Here is a 20,371-nt window from a genome sequence, read left to right as displayed (position 1 = left end):
AACAGAGGAATAATGTTCTCTCACAAACTTCTACTCAGACAAACAGAGGAATGATCTCTCACAAACTTCTCCTCAGACAGAGGAATAATGTTCTCTCACAAACATCTACTCAGACAAACAGAGGAATAATGTTCTCTCACAAACTTCTACTCAGACAGAGGAATGATCTCTCACAAACTTCTACTCAGACAAACAGAGGAATAATGTTCTCTCACAAACTTCTACTCAGACAAACAGAGGAATAATGTTCTCTCACAAACTTCTACTCAGACAGAGGAATGATCTCTCACAAACTTCTACTCAGACAAACAGAGGAATAATGTTCTCTCACAAAATTCTACTCAGACAAACAGAGGAATGATGTTCTCTAACAAACTTCTACTCAGACAAACAGAGGAATAATGTTCTCTCACAAACTTCTACTCAGACAAACAGAGGAATAATGTTCTCTCACAAACTTCTACTCAGACAAACAGGAATAATGTTCTCTCACAAACTTCTACTCAGACAAACAGAGGAATAATGTTCTCTCACAAACTTCTACTCAGACAAACAGAGGAATAATGTTAACTCAAGGCTACTGCACTATAGCAGAACAGAGGGATAATGTTAACTCACAAACTTCTAGTCAGACAAACAGAGGAATAATGTTATCTCAAGGCTACTGCACTATAGCAGAACAGAGGAATAATGTTATCTCAAGGCTACTGCACTATAGCAGAACAGAGGGATAATGTTATCTCAAGGCTATTGCACTATAGTCATGTACACATTATATTTCATCATGATTTTTATAGATTCACAATTTGTTTTGTTTATTCCTTCATAGTACTATCTTAATAGGCTGGAGTTAACCAATAGTGATGCAGCTCTGAAAACAAACAGGAAGGGGAGAGACGAGAGAAGAAAAGAGAGGACAGAAAGAGAGGACAGAAAGAGAGAGAGAGACAGAGATGAGAGAAGAGAGGAGGACAGAAAGAGACAGAGAGAGACACGAGAGAGAGAGAGAGAGAGAGAGAGAGAGGAAGAGACAAGAGAAGGAGAGTCATGACTCATACCTCCACAGTGATGTGTAGACTAGAAGATCAACTATCTGACTCAGTGGTGAATTTAGGTATAGGATTTAGGTATAGGATTTAGGTATAGGATTTAGGTATAGGATTTAGGTATAGGATTTAGGTATAGGATTTAGGTACAGGATTTAGGTATAGGATTTAGGTATAGGATTTAGGTATAGGATTTAGGTATAGGATTTAGGTATAGGATTTAGGTATAGGATTTAGGTACAGGATTTAGGTATAGGATTTAGGTATAGGATTTAGGTATAGGATTTAGGTATAGGATTTACGTATAGGATTTACGTATAGGATTTAGGTATAGGAGACATGGGCAGCCGCGGCATCCTGCCGGGGGCGGCACGGGGCCCCTGCACAAAAAAAATCGTAATGGTAACATTTGCTCGATCGGTTTTCTATCGCTCATTTGCACGTCACGTCAATGATATCACGTCACCGTGTGGGACTGTGGGTCAATTAACCTGGTCGGCGTGGGCGCCCTGATTCTAGTTTGTGAGCTAGGCAGGCTACTGCCTGGGAAGGTCTCTCACTCAGAAGTACGAGATGGAGAGGGGGACAGGGGTAGGTTGACCTCAGGTCTCCCCACTGGAAGCCCGAGGTAGGGGGAGCGGGGGAATCTATCAAATAGCACACCTCTAACTTTGTACAGTGCTAATGCCTCTGAACGGGGGGTTCCCCATGGAGCCATACAAGCTAGAACCACCACTATCTGACTCATACCTCCACCGTGATGTGTAGAGGATCCACTATCTGACTCATACCTCCACCGTGATGTGTAGAGGATCCACTATCTGACTCATACCTCCACCGTGATGTGTAGAGGATCCACTATCTGACTCATACCTCCACCGTGATGTGTAGAGGATCCACTATCGGACTCATACCTCCACCGTGATGTGTAGAGGATCCACTATCTGACTCATACCTCCACCGTGATGTGTAGAGGGTTAACTATCTGACTCATACCTCCACCGTGATGTGTAGAGGATCCACTATCGGACTCATACCTCCACCGTGATGTGTAGAGGGTTAACTATCTGACTCATACCTCCACCGTGATGTGTAGAGGGTTAACTATCTGACTCATACCTCCACCGTGATGTGTAGAGGGTTAACTATCTGACTCATACCTCCACCGTGATGTGTAGAGGGTTAACTATCTGACTCATACCTCCACCGTGATGTGTAGAGGGTTAACTATCTGACTCATACCTCCACCGTGATGTGTAGAGGGTTAACTATCTGACTCATACCTCCACCGTGATGTGTAGAGGGTTAACTATCTGACTCATACCTCCACCGTGATGTGTAGAGGGTTAACTATCTGACTCATACCTCCACCGTGATGTGTAGAGGGTTAACTATCTGACTCATACCTCCACCGTGATGTGTAGAGGATCCACTATTTGCCAGATCATGAGTGACAGGACGTCGATGACCAGCAGCACCCCCACGGTGGCGTAGAGTTTCCACGGCTCCAGGTGCTGCAAGGAATCATGGGAAATAGGAGGACTGGTCAGTTAGGATGTGTTTCGAATGGCACCCTGTATAGTGCACTACTTTAGCACCCTTTTCCCTGCAGTAAATAGGGCACTACTTTGGCACCCTTTTCCCTGCAGTAAATAGGGCACTACTTTGGCACCCTTTTCCCTGCAGTAAATAGGGCACTACTTTGGCACCCTTTTCCCTGTACAGTGCACTACTTTGGCACCCTATTCACTGTATAGTAAACTACTTTGGCACCCTTTTCCCTGCAGTAAATAGTGCACTACTTTGGCAACCTTTTCCCTGCAGTAAATAGTGCACTACTTTGGCAACCTTTTCCATACAGTAAATAGGGCACTACTTTGGCACCCTGTTCCCTACAGTAAATAGTGCACTACTTTGGCACCCTTTTCCCTACAGTAAATAGTGCACTACTTTGGCAACCTTTCCGATAGAGTAAATAGGGCACTACTTTGGCACCCTGTTCCCTATAGTAAATAGGGAACTACTTTGGCACCCTGTTCCCTACAGTAAATAGGGAAAACCTGTGGAAACCCCTCTAGACCATCCCTCTACCCCTCTAGACCATCCCTCTACCCCTCTAGACCACCCCTCTACCCCTCTAGACCACCCCTCTACCCCTCTAGACCATCCCTCTACCCCTCCAGACCACCCCTCAACCCCTCTAGACCACCCCTCTACCCCTCTAGACCATCCCTCTACCCCTCTAGACCACCCCTCTACCCCTCCAGACCACCCCTCTACCCCTCTAGACCATCCCTCTACCCCTCTAGACCATCCCTCTACCCCTCTAGACCACCCCTCTACCCCTCTAGACCATCCCTCTACCCCTCTAGACCATCCCTCTACCCCTCTAGAAATCCCTCTACCCCTCTAGACTACCCCTCTACCCCTCTAGACCATCCCTCTACTCCTCTAGACCACCCCTCTACCCCTCTAGACCACCCCTCTAGACCACCCCTCTACCCCTCTAGACCATCCCTCTAGACCACCCCTCTACCCCTCTAGACCATCCCTCTACCCCTCTAGACCACCCCTCTACCCCTCCAGACCACCCCTCGACCCCTCTAGACCACCCCTCTACCCCTCTAGACCATCCCTCTACTCCTCTAGACCACCCCTCTACCCCTCTAGACCACCCCTCTAGACCATCCCTCTACCCCTCTTGAAATCCCTCTACCCCTCTAGAACACCCCTCTACCCCTCCAGACCACCCTTCTACCCCTCTAGACCACCCCTCTACCCCTCTAGAAATCCCTCTACCCCTCTAGACTACCCCTCTACCCCTCTAGACCACCCCTCTACCCCTCTAGACCATCCCTCTAGACCATCCCTCTACCCCTCTAGACCACCCCTCTACCCCTCCAGACCACCCCTCGACCCCTCTAGACCATCCCTCTACCTCTCTAAACCATCCCTCGACCCCTCTAGACCACCCCTCTACCCCTCTAGACCATCCCTCTACCTTTCTAAACCATCTCTCTACCCCTCTAGACCACCCCTCTACCCCTCTAGACCACCCCTCTACACCTCTTGACATCCCTCTACCCCTCTAGACCATCCCTCTACCCCTCTAGACCACCCCTCTACCCCTCTAGACCATCCCTCTACCCCTCTAGACCACCCCTCTCGACCACCACTCTACCCCTCTAGACCATCCCTCTACCCCTCTACACCACCCCTCTCGACCACCCCTCTACCACTCTAGACCACCCCTCTACCCCATCCCTCTACCCCTCTAGACCACCCCTCTAGACCACCCCTCTACCCCTCTAGACTACCCCTCTACCCCTCTAGACCACCCCTCTACCCCTCTAGACCATCCCTCTAGACCATCCCTCTACCCCTCTTGACATCCCTCTACCCCTCTAGACCACCCCTCTACCCCTCCAGACCACCCCTCGACCCCTCTAGACCATCCCTCTACCTCTCTAAACCATCCCTCGACCCCTCTAGACCACCCCTCTACCCCTCTAGACCATCCCTCTACCTTTCTAAACCATCTCTCTACCCCTCTAGACCACCCCTCTACCCCTCTAGACCACCCCTCTACACCTCTTGACATCCCTCTACCCCTCTAGACCATCCCTCTACCCCTCTAGACCACCCCTCTACCCCTCTAGACCATCCCTCTACCCCTCTAGACCACCCCTCTCGACCACCACTCTACCCCTCTAGACCATCCCTCTACCCCTCTACACCACCCCTCTCGACCACCCCTCTACCACTCTAGACCACCCCTCTACCCCATCCCTCTACCCCTCTAGACCACCCCTCTAGACCACCCCTCTACCCCTCTTGACATCCCTCTACCCCTCTAGACCATCCCTCTACCCCTCTAGACCACCCCTCTACCCCTCAAGACCATCCCTCTACCCCTCTAGACCACCGCTCTAGACCACCCCTCTACCCCTCTTGAAATCCCTCTACCCCTCTAGACCACCCCTCTACCCCTCTAGACCATCCCTCTACCTCTCTAAACCATCCCTCTACCCCTCTAGACCACCCCTCTACCCCTCTAGACCACCCCTCTACCCCTCTAGACCACCCCCATACCTCTCTTGACCACCCCTCTACCCCTATAGACCATCCCTCTACCCCTCTAGACCACCCCTCTACCCCTCTAGACCACCCCTCTACCCCTCTAGACCAACCCTCTACCCCTCTAGACCACCCCTCTACACCACCCCTCTACCCCTCTAGACCACCCCTCTACCCCTCTAGACCATCCCTCTACCCCTCTAGACCACCCCTCTACCCCTCTAGACCATCCCTCTACCTCTCTAAAGCATCTCTCTACCCCTCTAGACCACCCCTCTACCCCTCTAGACCACCCCTCTACCCCTCTAGACCACCCCTCTACCCCTCTTGACATCCCTCTACCCCTATAGACCATCCCTCTACCCCTCTAGACCACCCCTCTACCCCTCTAGACCATCCCTCTACCCCTCTAGACCACCTCTCTACCCCTCTGCCCCTCTACACCACCCCTCTCGACCACCCCTCTACCACTCTAGACCACCCCTCTACCCCATCCCTCTACCCCTCTAGACCACCCCTCTACCCCTCTAGACCACCCCTCTACCCCTCTTGACACCCCTCTACCCCTCTAGACCATCCCTCTACCCCTCTAGACCATCCTTCTACCCCTCTAGACCACCCCTCTAGACCACCGCTCTACCCCTCTAGACCAACCCTCTACCCCTCTAGACCACCCCTCTAGACCACCCCTCTAGACCACCGCTCTACCCCTCTAGACCATCCCTCTACCCCTCTAGACCACCCCTCTACCCCTCTAGACCATCCCTCTACCCCTCTAGACCATCCCTCTACCCCTCTAGACCACCCCTCTACCCCTCTAGACCACCTCTCTAAACCATCCCTCTACCCCTCTAGACCACCCCTTTACCCCTCTAGACCACCTCTCTAAACCATCCCTCTACCCCTCTAGACCACCCCTCTACCCCTCTAGACCATCCCTCTACCCCTCTAGACCACCCCTCTACCCCTCTAGACCATCCCTCTACCCCTCTAGACCATCCCTTTACCCCTCTAGACCATCCCTCTAGCCCTCTAGACCACCCCTCTACCCCTCTAGACCACCCTCTACCCCTCTAGACCACCCCTCTAGCCCTCTAGACCACCCCTCTACCCCTCTAGACCATCCCTCTACCCCTCTAGACCACCCCTCTAGACCACCCCTCTACCCCTCTAGACCACCCCTCTACCCCTCATGACATCCCTCTACCCCTCTAGACCATCCCTCTACCCCTCTAGACCATCCCTCTAGCCCTCTAGACCACCCCTCTACCCCTCTAGACCACCCCTCTACCCCTCTAGACCACCCCTCTACCCCTCTAGACCACCCTTCTAGACCATCCCTCTACCCCTCTAGACCACCCCTCTAGACCATCCTTCTACCCCTCTAGACCACCCCTCTACCCCTATAGGATTTACGTATAGGATTTACGTATAGGATTTAGGTATAGGCGACATGGGCAGCCGCGGCATCCTGCCGGGGGCGGCACGGGGCCCCTGCACAAAAAAAATCGTAATGGTAACATTTGCTCGATCGGTTTTCTATCGCTCATTTGCACGTCACGTCAATGATATCACGTCACCGTGTGGGACTGTGGGGGTAGACCATCCCTCTACCCCTCTAGACCACCCCTCTACCCCTCTAGACCATCCCTCTACCCCTCTAGACCACCCCTCTACCCCTCTAGACCATCCCTCTACCCCTCTAGACCATCCCTCTAGACCATCCCTCTACCCCTCTAGACCATCCCTCTACCCCTCTAGACCATCCCTCTACCCCTCTAGAAATCCCTCTACCCCTCTAGACTACCCCTCTACCCCTCTAGACCACCCCTCTACCCCTCTAGACCATCCCTCTAGACCACCCCTCTACCCCTCTAGACCATCCCTCTACCCCTCTAGACCACCCCTCTACCCCTCCAGACCACCCCTCGACCCCTCTAGACCACCCCTCTACCCCTCTAGACCATCCCTCTACTCCTCTAGACCACCCCACTAGACCCCCTCTAAACCATCCCTCTACCCCTCTTGACATCCCTCTACCCCTCTAGACCATCCCTCTACCCCTCTAGACCACCCCTCTACCCCTCCAGACCACCCTTCTACCCCTCTAGACCATCCCTCTACCCCTTTAGACCATCCCTCTACCCCTCTAGAAATCCCTCTACCCCTCTAGACCACCCCTCTAGACCATCCCTCTACCCCTCTTGACATCCCTCTACCCCTCTAGACCACCCCTCTACCCCTCCAGACCACCCCTCGACCCCTCTAGACCATCCCTCTACCTCTCTAAACCATCCCTCGACCCCTCTAGACCACCCCTCTACCCCTCTAGACCATCCCTCTACCTTTCTAAACCATCTCTCTACCCCTCTAGACCACCCCTCTACCCCTCTAGACCACCCTCTACACCTCTTGACATCCCTCTACCCCTCTAGACCATCCCTCTACCCCTCTAGACCACCCCTCTACCCCTCTAGACCATCCCTCTACCCCTCTAGACCACCCCTCTCGACCACCACTCTACCCCTCTAGACCATCCCTCTACCCCTCTACACCACCCCTCTCGACCACCCCTCTACCACTCTAGACCACCCCTCTACCCCATCCCTCTACCCCTCTAGACCACCCCTCTAGACCACCCCTCTACCCCTCTTGACATCCCTCTACCCCTCTAGACCATCCCTCTACCCCTCTAGACCACCCCCTCTAGACCACCCCTCTACCCCTCTAGACCACCCCTCTACCCCTCTAGACCATCCCTCTAGCCCTCTAGACCATCCCTCTACCCCTCTAGACCATCCCTCTTCCCCTCTAGACATCCCTCTACCCCTCTAGACCACCCCTCTAGACAATCCCTCTACCCCTCTTGACATCCCTCTACCCCTCTAGACCACCCCTCTACCCCTCTAGACCATCCCTCTAGACCACCCCTCTCCCCTCTAGACCACCCCTCTACCCCTCTAGACCACCCCTCTACCCCTCTAGACCATCCCTCTACCCCTCTAGACCATCCCTCTACCCCTCTAGACCATCCCTCTACCCCTCTAGACCACCCCTCTCCCCTCTAGACCATCCCTCTACCCCTCTAGACCATCCTTCTACCCCTCTAGACCACCCCTCTAGACCACCGCTCTACCCCTCTAGACCAACCCTCTACCCCTCTAGACCACCCCTCTAGACCACCCCTCTAGACCACCGCTCTACCCCTCTAGACCATCCCTCTACCCCTCTAGACCACCCCTCTACCCCTCTAGACCATCCCTCTACCCCTCTAGACCATCCCTCTACCCCTCTAGACCACCCCTCTACCCCTCTAGACCACCTCTCTAAACCATCCCTCTACCCCTCTAGACCACCCCTCTACCCCTCTAGACCACCTCTCTAAACCATCCCTCTACCCCTCTAGACCACCCCTCTACCCCTCTAGACCATCCCTCTACCCCTCTAGACCACCCCTCTACCCCTCTAGACCATCCCTCTACCCCTCTAGACCATCCCTCTAACCCTCTAGACCATCCCTCTAGCCCTCTAGACCACCCCTCTACCCCTCTAGACCATCCCTCTACCCCTCTAGACCACCCCTCTAGCCCTCTAGACCACCCCTCTACCCCTCTAGACCATCCCTCTACCCCTCTAGACCACCCCTCTAGACCACCCCTCTACCCCTCTAGACCACCCCTCTACCCCTCATGACATCCCTCTACCCCTCTAGACCATCCCTCTAGCCCTCTAGACCATCCTCTAGCCCTCTAGACCACCCCTCTACCCCTCTAGACCACCCCTCTACCCCTCTAGACCACCCTTCTAGACCATCCCTCTACCCCTCTAGACCACCCCTCTACCCCTCTAGACCATCCTTCTACCCCTCTAGACCACCCCTCTACCCCTATAGGATTTACGTATAGGATTTAGGTATAGGCGACATGGGCAGCCGCGGCATCCTGCCGGGGGCGGCACGGGGCCCCTGCACAAAAAAAATCGTAATGGTAACATTTGCTCGATCGGTTTTCTATCGGCTCATTTGCACGTCACGTCAATGATATCACGTCACCGTGTGGGACTGTGGGGTAGACCATCCCTCTACCCTCTAGACCACCCTCTACCCCTCTAGACCATCCCTCTACCCTCTAGACCACCCCTCTACCCTCTAGACCATCCCTCTACCCCTCTAGACCATCCCTCTAGACCATCCCTCTACCCCTCTAGACCATCCCTCTACCCCTCTAGACCATCCCTCTACCCCTCTAGAAATCCCTCTACCCCTCTAGACTACCCCTCTACCCCTCTAGACCACCCCTCTACCCCTCTAGACCATCCCTCTAGACCACCCCTCTACCCCTATAGACCATCCCTCTACCCCTCTAGACCACCCCCTCTACCCCTCCAGACCACCCCTCGACCCCTCTAGACCACCCCTCTACCCCTCTAGACCATCCCTCTACTCCTCTAGACCACCCCTCTACCCCTCTAGACCACCCCTCTAGACCATCCCTCTACCCCTCTTGACATCCCTCTACCCCTCTAGACCATCCCTCTACCCCTCTAGACCACCCCTCTACCCCTCCAGACCACCCCTCTACCCCCTCTAGACCATCCCTCTACCCCTTTAGACCATCCCTCTAACCCTCTAGAAATCCCTCTACCCCCTCTAGACCACCCCTCTACCCTCTAGACCACCCCTCTACCCTCTAGACCATCCCTCTAGACCATCCCTCTACCCCTCTAGACATCCCTCTACCCCTCTAGACCACTCCCCCTCAGACCACCCCTCGACCCTCTAGACCACCCCTCTACCCCTCTAGACCATCCCTCTACCCCTCTAGACCACCCTCTACCCCTCTAGACCATCCCTCTACCCCTCTAGACCATCCCTCTACCCCTCTAGACCACCCCTCTACCCCTCTAGACCACCCCTCTACACCTCTAGACCATCCCTCTACCCCTCTAGACCATCCCTCTACCCCTCTAGACCACCCCTCTACCCCTCTAGACCATCCCTCTACCCCTCTAGACCACCCTCTACCCCTCTAGACCACCCCTCTACCCCTCTAGACCATCCCCTCTACCCCTCTTGACATCCCTCTGCCCCTCTAGACCATCCCCTCTACCCCTCTAGACCACCCCTCTGACCCCTCTAGACCACCCCTCTACCCCTCTAGACCATCCCTCTACCCCTCTAGACCACCCCTCTACCCCTCTAGACCATCCCTCTACCCCTCTAGACCACCCCTCTACCCCTCTAGACCACCCCTCTACCCCTCTAGACCACCCCTCTGCCCTCTAGACCATCCCTCTACCCCTCTTGACATCCCTCTACCCCTCTAGACCATCCCCTCTACCCCTCTAGACCACCCCTCTACCCCTCTAGACCATCCCTCTACCCCTCTAGACCACCCCTCTACCCCTCTAGACCACCCCTCTACCCCTCTAGACCATCCCTCTACCTCTCTAAACCATCCCTCTACCCCTCTAGACCACCCCTCTACCCCTCTAGACCACCCCTCTACCCCTCTTGACATCCCTCTACCCCTCTAGACCATCCCTCTACCCCTCTAGACCACCCCTCTACCCCTCTAGACCATCCCTCTACCCCTCTAGACCACCCCTCTAGACCACCCCTCTACCCCTCTAGACCATCCCTCTACCCCTCTAGACCACCCTCCCCTCTAGACCACCCCTCTACCACTCTAGACCACCCCTCTACCCTTGCCATCCCTCTACCCCTCTAGACCACCCCTCTAGACCACCCCTCTACCCCTCTAGACATCCCTCTACCCCTCTAGACCATCCCTCTACCCCTCTAGACCCTCTACCCCTCTAGACCACCCCTCTGCCCCTCTAGACCACCCCTCTAGCCCTCTAGACCATCCCTCTAGCCCTCTAGACCATCCCTCTACCCCTCTAGACCATCCCTCTACCCCTCTAGACCATCCCTCTACCCCTCTAGACCACCCCTCTAGACAATCCCTCTACCCCTCTTGACATCCCTCTACCCCTCTAGACCACCCCTCTACCCCTCTAGACCATCCCTCTAGACCACCCCTCTACCCCTCTAGACCACCCCTCTACCCCTCTAGACCACCCCTCTACCCCTCTAGACCACCCCTCTACCCCTCTAGACCATCCCTCTACCCCTCTAGACCATCCCTCTACCCCTCTAGACCACCCCCTCTACCCCTCTAGACCATCCCTCTACCCCTCTAGACCATCCTTCTCCCCCTCTAGACCACCCCTCTAGACCACCGCTCTACCCCTCTAGACCAACCCTCTACCCCTCTAGACCACCCCTCTAGACCACCCCTCTAGACCACCGCTCTACCCCTCTAGACCATCCCTCTACCCCTCTAGACCACCCCTCTACCCCTCTAGACCATCCCTCTACCCCTCTAGACCATCCCTCTACCCCTCTAGACCACCCCTCTACCCCTCTAGACCATCCCTCTACCCTCTAGACCACCCCTCTGCCCTCTAGACCACCCTCTACCCCTCTAGACCACCCCCTCTAGACCATCCCTCTACCCCTCTAGACCACCCCTCTACCCCTCTAGACCATCCCTCTACCCCTCTAGACCACCCCTCTACCCCTCTAGACCATCCCCTCTCCCCTCTAGACCATCCCTCTACCCCTCTAGACCATCCCTCTAGCCCTCTAGACCACCCCTCTACCCCTCTAGACCATCCCTCTGCCCCTCTAGACCACCCCTCTAGCCCTCTAGACCACCCCTCTACCCCCTCTAGACCATCCCTCTACCCCTCTAGACCACCCCTCTAGACCACCCCTCTACCCCTCTAGACCACCCCTCTACCCCTCATGACATCCCTCTACCCCTCTAGACCATCCCTCTACCCCTCTAGACCACCCTCAGCCCTCTAGACCACCCCTCTACCCCTCTAGACCACCCCTCTACCCCTCTAGACCACCCCTCTACCCCTCTAGACCACCCTTTCAGACCATCCCTCTACCCCTCTAGACCACCCCTCTACCCCTCTAGACCATCCTTCTACCCCTCTAGACCACCCCTCTACCCCTATGGACTTAGATCTGCCTCTAGACCAGCCCGCGGGACCCTCTGCCGGCCTCTAGACACCCTCTGCCCATCTAGACCACCCCTCTGCCCCTCTAGACCACCCTCTGCGCCTCAAGACCACCCCTCTGCCCTCTGAGACCATCCCTCTACCCCTCTAGACCATCCCTCTAGACCACCCCTCTACCCCTCTAGACCATCCCTCTACCCCTCTAGACCATCCCTCTACCCCTCTAGACCATCCCTCTACCCCTCTAGACCACCCCTCTACCCTCTAGACCACCCCTCTACCCCTCTAGACCATCCCTCTAGACCACCCCTCTACCCCTCTAGACCATCCCTCTACCCCTCTAGACCACCCCTCTACCCCTCTAGACCACCCCTCGACCCCTCTAGACCACCCCTCTACCCCTCTAGACCATCCCTCTACCCTCTAGACCACCCCTCTACCCCTCTAGACCACCCCTCTAGACCATCCCTCTACCCCTCTTGACATCCCTCTACCCCTCTAGACCATCCCTCTACCCCTCTAGACCACCCCTCTACCCCTCCAGACCACCCCTCTACCCCTCTAGACCATCCCTCTACCCCTTTAGACCATCCCTCTACCCCTCTAGAAATCCCTCTCCCCTCTAGACCACCCCTCTAGACCATCCCTCTACCCCTCTTGACATCCCTCTACCCCTCTAGACCACCCCTCTACCCCTCCAGACCACCCCTCGACCCCTCTAGACCATCCCTCTACCTCTCTAAACCATCCCTCGGCCCCTCTAGACCACCCCTCTACCCCTCTAGACCATCCCTCTACCTTTCTAAACCATCTCTCTACCCCTCTAGACCACCCCTCTACCCCTCTAGACCATCCCTCTACACCTCTTGACATCCCTCTACCCCTCTAGACCATCCCTCTACCCCTCTAGACCACCCCTCTACCCCTCTAGACCATCCCTCTACCCCTCTAGACCACCCCTCTCGCCACCACTCTACCCCTCTAGACCATCCCTCTACCCCTCTACACCACCCCTCTCGACCACCCCTCTACCACTCTAGACCACCCCTCTACCCCATCCCTCTACCCCTCTAGACCACCCCCCTCTAGACCACCCCTCTACCCCTCTTGACATCCCTCTACCCCTCTAGACCATCCCTCTACCCCTCTAGACCACTCCTCTACCCCTCAAGACCATCCCTCTACCCCTCTAGACCACCGCTCTAGACCACCCCTCTACCCCTCTTGAAATCCCTCTACCCCTCTAGACCACCCCTCTACCCCTCTAGACCATCCCTCTACCTCTCTAAACCACCCTCTACCCCTCTAGACCACCCCTCTACCCCTCTAGACCACCCCCTCTACCCCTCTAGACCACCCCCCATACCTCTCTTGACCACCCCTCTACCCCTATAGACCATCCCTCTACCCCTCTAGACCACCCCTCTACCCCTCTAGACCACCCCTCTACCCCTCTAGACCAACCCTCTACCCCTCTAGACCACCCCTCTACACCACCCCTCTACCCCTCTAGACCACCCCTCTACCCCTCTAGACCATCCCTCTACCCCTCTAGACCACCCCTCTACCCCTCTAGACCATCCCTCTACCTCTCTAAAGCATCTCTCTACCCCTCTAGACCACACATCTACCCCTCTAGACCACCCCTCTACCCCTCTAGACCACCCCTCTACCCCTCTTGACATCCCTCTACCCCTATAGACCATCCCTCTACCCCTCTAGACCACCCCTCTACCCCTCTAGACCATCCCTCTACCCCTCTAGACCACCTCTCTACCCCTCTACCCCTCTACACCACCCCTCTCGACCACCCCTCTACCACTCTAGACCACCCCTCTACCCCATCCCTCTACCCCTCTAGACCACCCCTCTACCCCTCTAGACCACCCCTCTACCCCTCTTGACATCCCTCTACCCCTCTAGACCATCCCTCTACCCCTCTAGACCACCCCTCTACCCCTCAAGACATCCCTCTACCCCTCTAGACCACCCCTCTAGACCACCCTTCTACCCCTCTAGACCATCCCTCTACCTCTCTAAACCATCCCTCTACCCCTCTAGACCACCCCTCTACCCCTCTAGACCACCCCATACCTCTCTTGACATCCCTCTACCCCTCTAGACCATCCCTCTACCCCTCTAGACCACCCCTCTACCCCTCTAGACCACCCCTCTACCCCTCTAGACCATCCCTCTACCCCTCTAGACCATCCCTCTACCCCTCTAGACCATCCCTCTACCCCTCTAGACCACCCCTCTAGCCCTCTAGACCACCCCTCTAGCCCTCTAGACCATCCCTCTACCCCTCTAGACCATCCCTCTACCCCTCTAGACCATCCCTCTACCCCTCTAGACCATCCCTCTACCCCTCTAGACCACCCCTCTAGACAATCCCTCTACCCCTCTTGACATCCCTCTACCCCTCTAGACCACCCCTCTACCCCTCTAGACCATCCCTCTAGACCACCCCTCTACCCCTCTAGACCACCCCTCTACCCCTCTAGACCACCCCTCTACCCCTCTAGACCACCCCTCTACCCCTCTAGACCATCCCTCTACCCCTCTAGACCATCCCTCTACCCCTCTAGACCACCCCTCTACCCCTCTAGACCATCCCTCTACCCCTCTAGACCATCCTTCTACCCCTCTAGACCACCCCTCTAGACCACCGCTCTACCCCTCTAGACCAACCCTCTACCCCTCTAGACCAACCCTCTAGACCACCCCTCTAGACCACCGCTCTACCCCTCTAGACCATCCCTCTACCCCTCTAGACCACCCCTCTACCCCTCTAGACCATCCCTCTACACCTCTAGACCATCCCTCTACCCCTCTAGACCACCCCTCTACCCCTCTAGACCACCTCTCTAAACCATCCCTCTACCCCTCTAGACCACCCCTCTACCCCTCTTGACATCCCTCTACCCCTCTAGACCATCCCTCTACCCCTCTAGACCACCCCTCTACCCCTCTAGACCATCCCTCTTCCCCTCTAGACCATCCCTCTACCCCTCTAGACCATCCCTCTACCCCTCTAGCCCTCTAGACCACCCCTCTACCCCTCTAGACCATCCCTCTACCCCTCTAGACCATCCCTCTACCCCTCTAGACCACCCCTCTACCCCTCTAGACCATCCCTCTACCCCTCTAGACCATCCCTCTACCCCTCTAGACCATCCCTCTAGCCCTCTAGACCACCCCTCTACCCCTCTAGACCATTCCTCTACCCCTCTAGACCACCCCTCTAGCCCTCTAGACCACCCCTCTACCCCTCTAGACCATCCCTCTACCCCTCTAGACCACCCCTCTAGACCACCCCTCTACCCCTCTAGACCACCCCTCTACCCCTCATGACATCCCTCTACCCCTCTAGACCATCCCTCTACCCCTCTAGACCATCCCTCTAGCCCTCTAGACCACCCCTCTACCCCTCTAGACCACCCCTCTACCCCTCTAGACCACCCCTCTACCCCTCTAGACCACCCTTCTAGACCATCCCTCTACCCCTCTAGACCACCCCTCTACCCCTCTAGACCATCCTTCTACCCCTCTAGACCACCCCTCTACCCCTATAGACCATCCCTCTACCCCTCTTGACATCCCTCTACCCCTCTAGACCATCCTTCTACCCCTCTAGACCACCCCTCTACCCCTATAGACCATCCCTCTACCCCTCTTGACATCCCTCTACCACTCTAGACCACCCCTCTACCCCATCCCTCTACCCCTCTAGACCACCCCTCTACCCCTCTAGACCACCCCTCTACCCCTCTTGACATCCCTCTACCCCTCTAGACCATCCCTCTACCCCTCTAGACCACCCCTCTACCCCTCAAGACCATCCCTCTACCCCTCTAGACCACCGCTCTAGACCACCCCTCTACCCCTCTTGAAATCCCTCTACCCCTCTAGACCACCCCCCTCTAGACCATCCCTCTACCTCTCTAAACCATCCCTCTACCCCTCTAGACCACCCCTCTACCCCTCTAGACCACCCCTCTACCCCTCTAGACCACCCCCATACCTCTCTTGACCACCCCTCTACCCCTATAGACCATCCCTCTACCCCTCTAGACCACCCCTCTACCCCTCTAGACCACCCCTCTACCCCTCTAGACCACCCCTCTACCCCTCTAGACCAACCCTCTACCCCTCTAGACCACCCCTCTACACCACCCCTCTACCCCTCTAGACCACCCCTCTACCCGTCTAGACCATCCCTCTACCCCACTTGACATCCCTCTACCCCTTTAGACATCCCTCTAGACCATCCCTCTACCCCTCTAGACCATCCCTCTACCCCTCTAGACCATCCCTCTACCCCTCTAGACCACCCCTCTACCCCTCTAGACCACCCCTCTACCCCTCTAGACCATCCCTCTACCCCTCTAGACCACCCCTCTACCCCTCTAGACCATCCCTCTAGACCACCCCTCTACCCATCTAGACCACCCCTCTACCCCTCTAGACCACACCTCTACCCCTCTAGACCACCCCTCTACCCCTCTAGACCACCCCTCTACCCCTCTAGACCATCCCTCGACCCCTCTAGACCATCCCTCGACCCCTCTAGACCACCCCTCTTCCCCTCTAGACCATCCCTCTACTCCTCTAGACCACCACTCTACCCCTCTAGACCATCCCTCTACCTCTCTAAAGCATCTCTCTACCCCTCTAGACCACCCCTCTACCCCTCTAGACCACCCCTCTACCCCTCTAGACCACCCCTCTACCCCTCTTGACATCCCTCTACCCCTATAGACCATCCCCCTACCCCTCTAGACCACCCCTCTACCCCTCTAGACCATCCCTCTACCCCTCTAGACCACCTCTCTACCCATCTACCCCTCTACACCACCCCTCTCGACCACCCCTCTACCACTCTAGACCACCCCTCTACCCCATCCCTCTACCCCTCTAGACCACCCCTCTACCCCTCTAGACCACCCCTCTACCCCTCTTGAAATCCCTCTACCCGTCTAGACCACCCTTCTACCTCTCTAAACCATCCCTCTACCCCCCTAGACCACCCCTCTAACCCTCTAGACCACCCCTCTACCCCTCTAGACCACCCCATACCTCTCTTGACATCCCTCTACCCCTCTAGACCATCCCTCTACCCCTCTAGACCACCCCTCTAGACCACCCCTCTACCCCTCTAGACCAACCCTCTAACCCTCTAGACCACCCCTCTACACCACCCCTCTACCCCTCTAGAACATCCCTCTACCCCACTTGACATCCCTCTAACCCTCTAGACCATCCCTCTACCCCTCTAGACCATCCCTCTACCCCTCTAGACCACCCCTCTACACCTCTAGACCACCCCTCTACCCCTCTAGACCATCCCTCTACCCCTCTAGACCACCCCTCTACCCCTCTAGACCATCCCTCTACCCCTCTAGACCATCCCTCTACCCCTCTAGATATCCCTCTATCCCTCTAGACCATCCCTCTACCCCTCTAGACCATCCCTCTACCCCTCTAGACCACCCCTCTACCCCTCTAGACCACCCCTCTACCCCTCCAGACCACACCTCTACCCCTCTAGACCACCCCTCTACCCCTCTAGACCATCCCTCTACCCCTCTAGACCATCCCTCTACCCCTCTAGACCACCCCTCTAGCCCTCTAGACATCCCTCTATCCCTCAAGACCATCCCTCTACCCCTCTAGACCATCCCTCTACCCCTCTAGACCACCCCTCTACCCCTCTAGACCACCCCTCTACCACTCTAGACATCCCTCTACCCCTCTAGACCACCCCTCTAGACCATCCCTCTACCCCTCTTGACATCCCTCTACCCCTCTAGACCATCCCTCTAGACCACCCCTCTACCCCCCTAGACCACCCCTCTACCCCTCTAGACCACCCCTCTACCCCTCTAGACCATCCCTCTACCCCTCTAGACCATCCCTCTAGACCACCCCTCTACCCCCCTAGACCACCCCTCTACCCCTCTAGACCACCCCTCTACCCCTCTAGACCACCCTCTACCCCTCTAGACCACCCCTCTACCCCTCTAGACCATCCCTCTACCCCTCTAGACCATCCCTCTACCCCTCTAGACCATCCTTCTACCCCTCTAGACCACCCCTCTAGACCACCGCTCTACCCCTCTAGACCAACCCTCTACCCCTCTAGACCACCCCTCTAGACCACCCCTCTAGACCACCGCTCTACCCCTCTAGACCATTCCTCTACCCCTCTAGACCACCCCTCTACCCCTCTAGACCATCCCTCTACCCCTCTAGACCATCCCTCTACCCCTCTAGACCACCCCTCTACCCCTCTAGACCACCTCTCTAAACCATCCCTCTACCCCTCTAGACCACCCCTCTACCCCTCTAGACCACCCCTCTACCCCTCTTGACATCCCTCTACCCCTCTAGACCATCCCTCTACCCCTCTAGACCACCCCTCTACCCCTCTAGACCATCCCTCTACCCCACTAGACCATCCCTCTACCCCTCTAGACCATCCCTCTACCCCTCTAGACCATCCCTCTACCCCTCTAGACCACCCCTCTAGCCCTCTAGACCACCCCTCTACCCCTCTAGACCATCCCTCTACCCCTCTAGACCATCCCTCTACCCCTCTAGACCACCCCTCTACCCCTCTAGACCACCCCTCTACCCCTCTAGACCACCCCTCTAGCCCTCTAGACCACCCCTCTACCCCTCTAGACCATCCCTCTACTCCTCTAGACCACCCCTCTACCCCTCTAGACCACCCCTCTACCCCTCTAGACCACCCCTCTAGACCATCCCTCTACCCCTCTAGACCATCCCTCTACCCCTCTAGACCACCCCTCTACCCCTCTAGACCATCCTTCTACCCCTCTAGACCACCCCTCTACCCCTATAGACCATCCCTCTACCCCTCTTGACATCCCTCTACCCCTCTAGACCACCCCTCTAGACCATCTCTCTACCCCTCTAGACCACCCCTCTACCCCTCTAGACCATCCCTCTACCCCTCTAGACCATCCCTCTACCCCTCTAGACCATCCTTCTACCCCTCTAGACCACCCCTCTAGACCACCGCTCTACCCCTCTAGACCAACCCTCTACCCTCTCTAGACCACCCCTCTAGACCACCGCTCTACCCCTCTAGACCATCCCTCTACCCCTCTAGACCATCCCTCTACCCCTCTAGACCATCCTTCTACCCCTCTAGACCACCCCTCTAGACCACCGCTCTACCCCTCTAGACCAACCCTCTACCCCTCTAGACCACCCCTCTAGACCACCCCTCTAGACCACCGCTCTACCCCTCTAGACCATCCCTCTACCCCTCTAGACCACCCCTCTACCCCTCTAGACCATCCCTCTACCCCTCTAGACCACCCCTCTACCCCTCTAGACCACCTCTCTAAACCATCCCTCTACCCCTCTAGACCACCCCTCTAGACCACCCCTCTACCCCTCTTGACATCCCTCTACCCCTCTAGACCATCCCTCTACCCCTCTAGACCACCCCTCTACCCCTCTAGACCATCCCTCTACCCCACTAGACCATCCCTCTACCCCTCTAGACCATCCCTCTACCCCTCTAGACCATCCCTCTACCCCTCTAGACCACCCCTCTAGCCCTCTAGACCATCCCTCTACCCCTCTAGACCATCCCTCTACCCCTCTAGACCATCCCTCTACCCCTCTAGACCACCCCACTACCCCTCTAGACCACCCCTCTACCCCTCTAGACCACCCCTCTAGCCCTCTAGACCACCCCTCTACCCCTCTAGACCATCCCTCTACTCCTCTAGACCACCCCTCTACCCCTCTAGACCACCCCTCTACCCCTCTAGACCACCCCTCTAGACCATCCCTCTACCCCTCTAGACCATCCCTCTACCCCTCTAGACCATCCCTCTACCCCTCTAGACCACCCCTCTACCCCTCTAGACCATCCTTCTACCCCTCTAGACCACCCCTCTACCCCTATAGACCATCCCTCTACCCCTCTTGACATCCCTCTACCCCTCTAGACCACCCCTCTAGACCATCCCTCTACCCCTCTAGACCATCCCTCTACCCCTCTAGACCATCCCTCTACCCCTCTAGACCACCCCTCTACCCCTCTAGACCACCCCTCTACCCCTCTAGACCATCCCTCAGAACACTACTGTTGACCAGTGGCACTTTATAGGGAATAGGGCCCCATTTTGGACGAACACTTGGGTGGATGAACACAGGGGATCATGGACCAA

At 56.3% G+C, this 20,371-nt stretch overlaps 1 protein-coding gene across 2 annotated transcripts in view; it reads right to left on the bottom strand.

The window, feature by feature from the left end:
* gabbr1b (gamma-aminobutyric acid (GABA) B receptor, 1b) overlaps positions 1-20,371 on the bottom strand; it is a 147,389-nt gene that overhangs the window by 45,378 nt on the left and 81,640 nt on the right. For both annotated transcript variants that reach the window (XM_045709657.1, XM_045709658.1), the window contains one exon: positions 2,453-2,560. In XM_045709657.1, coding sequence (XP_045565613.1) covers positions 2,453-2,560 — 108 coding nt within the window. The remainder of the gene's footprint in view (positions 1-2,452; positions 2,561-20,371) is intronic.

This window comes from Salmo salar, chromosome ssa27 (genome assembly GCF_905237065.1).
Source record: "Salmo salar chromosome ssa27, Ssal_v3.1, whole genome shotgun sequence".
NCBI classification, from domain to species: domain Eukaryota; kingdom Metazoa; phylum Chordata; class Actinopteri; order Salmoniformes; family Salmonidae; genus Salmo; species Salmo salar.
Note: the sequence above shows the minus strand (reverse complement) of the source record. Positions and strands in the feature narration are given on the sequence as shown.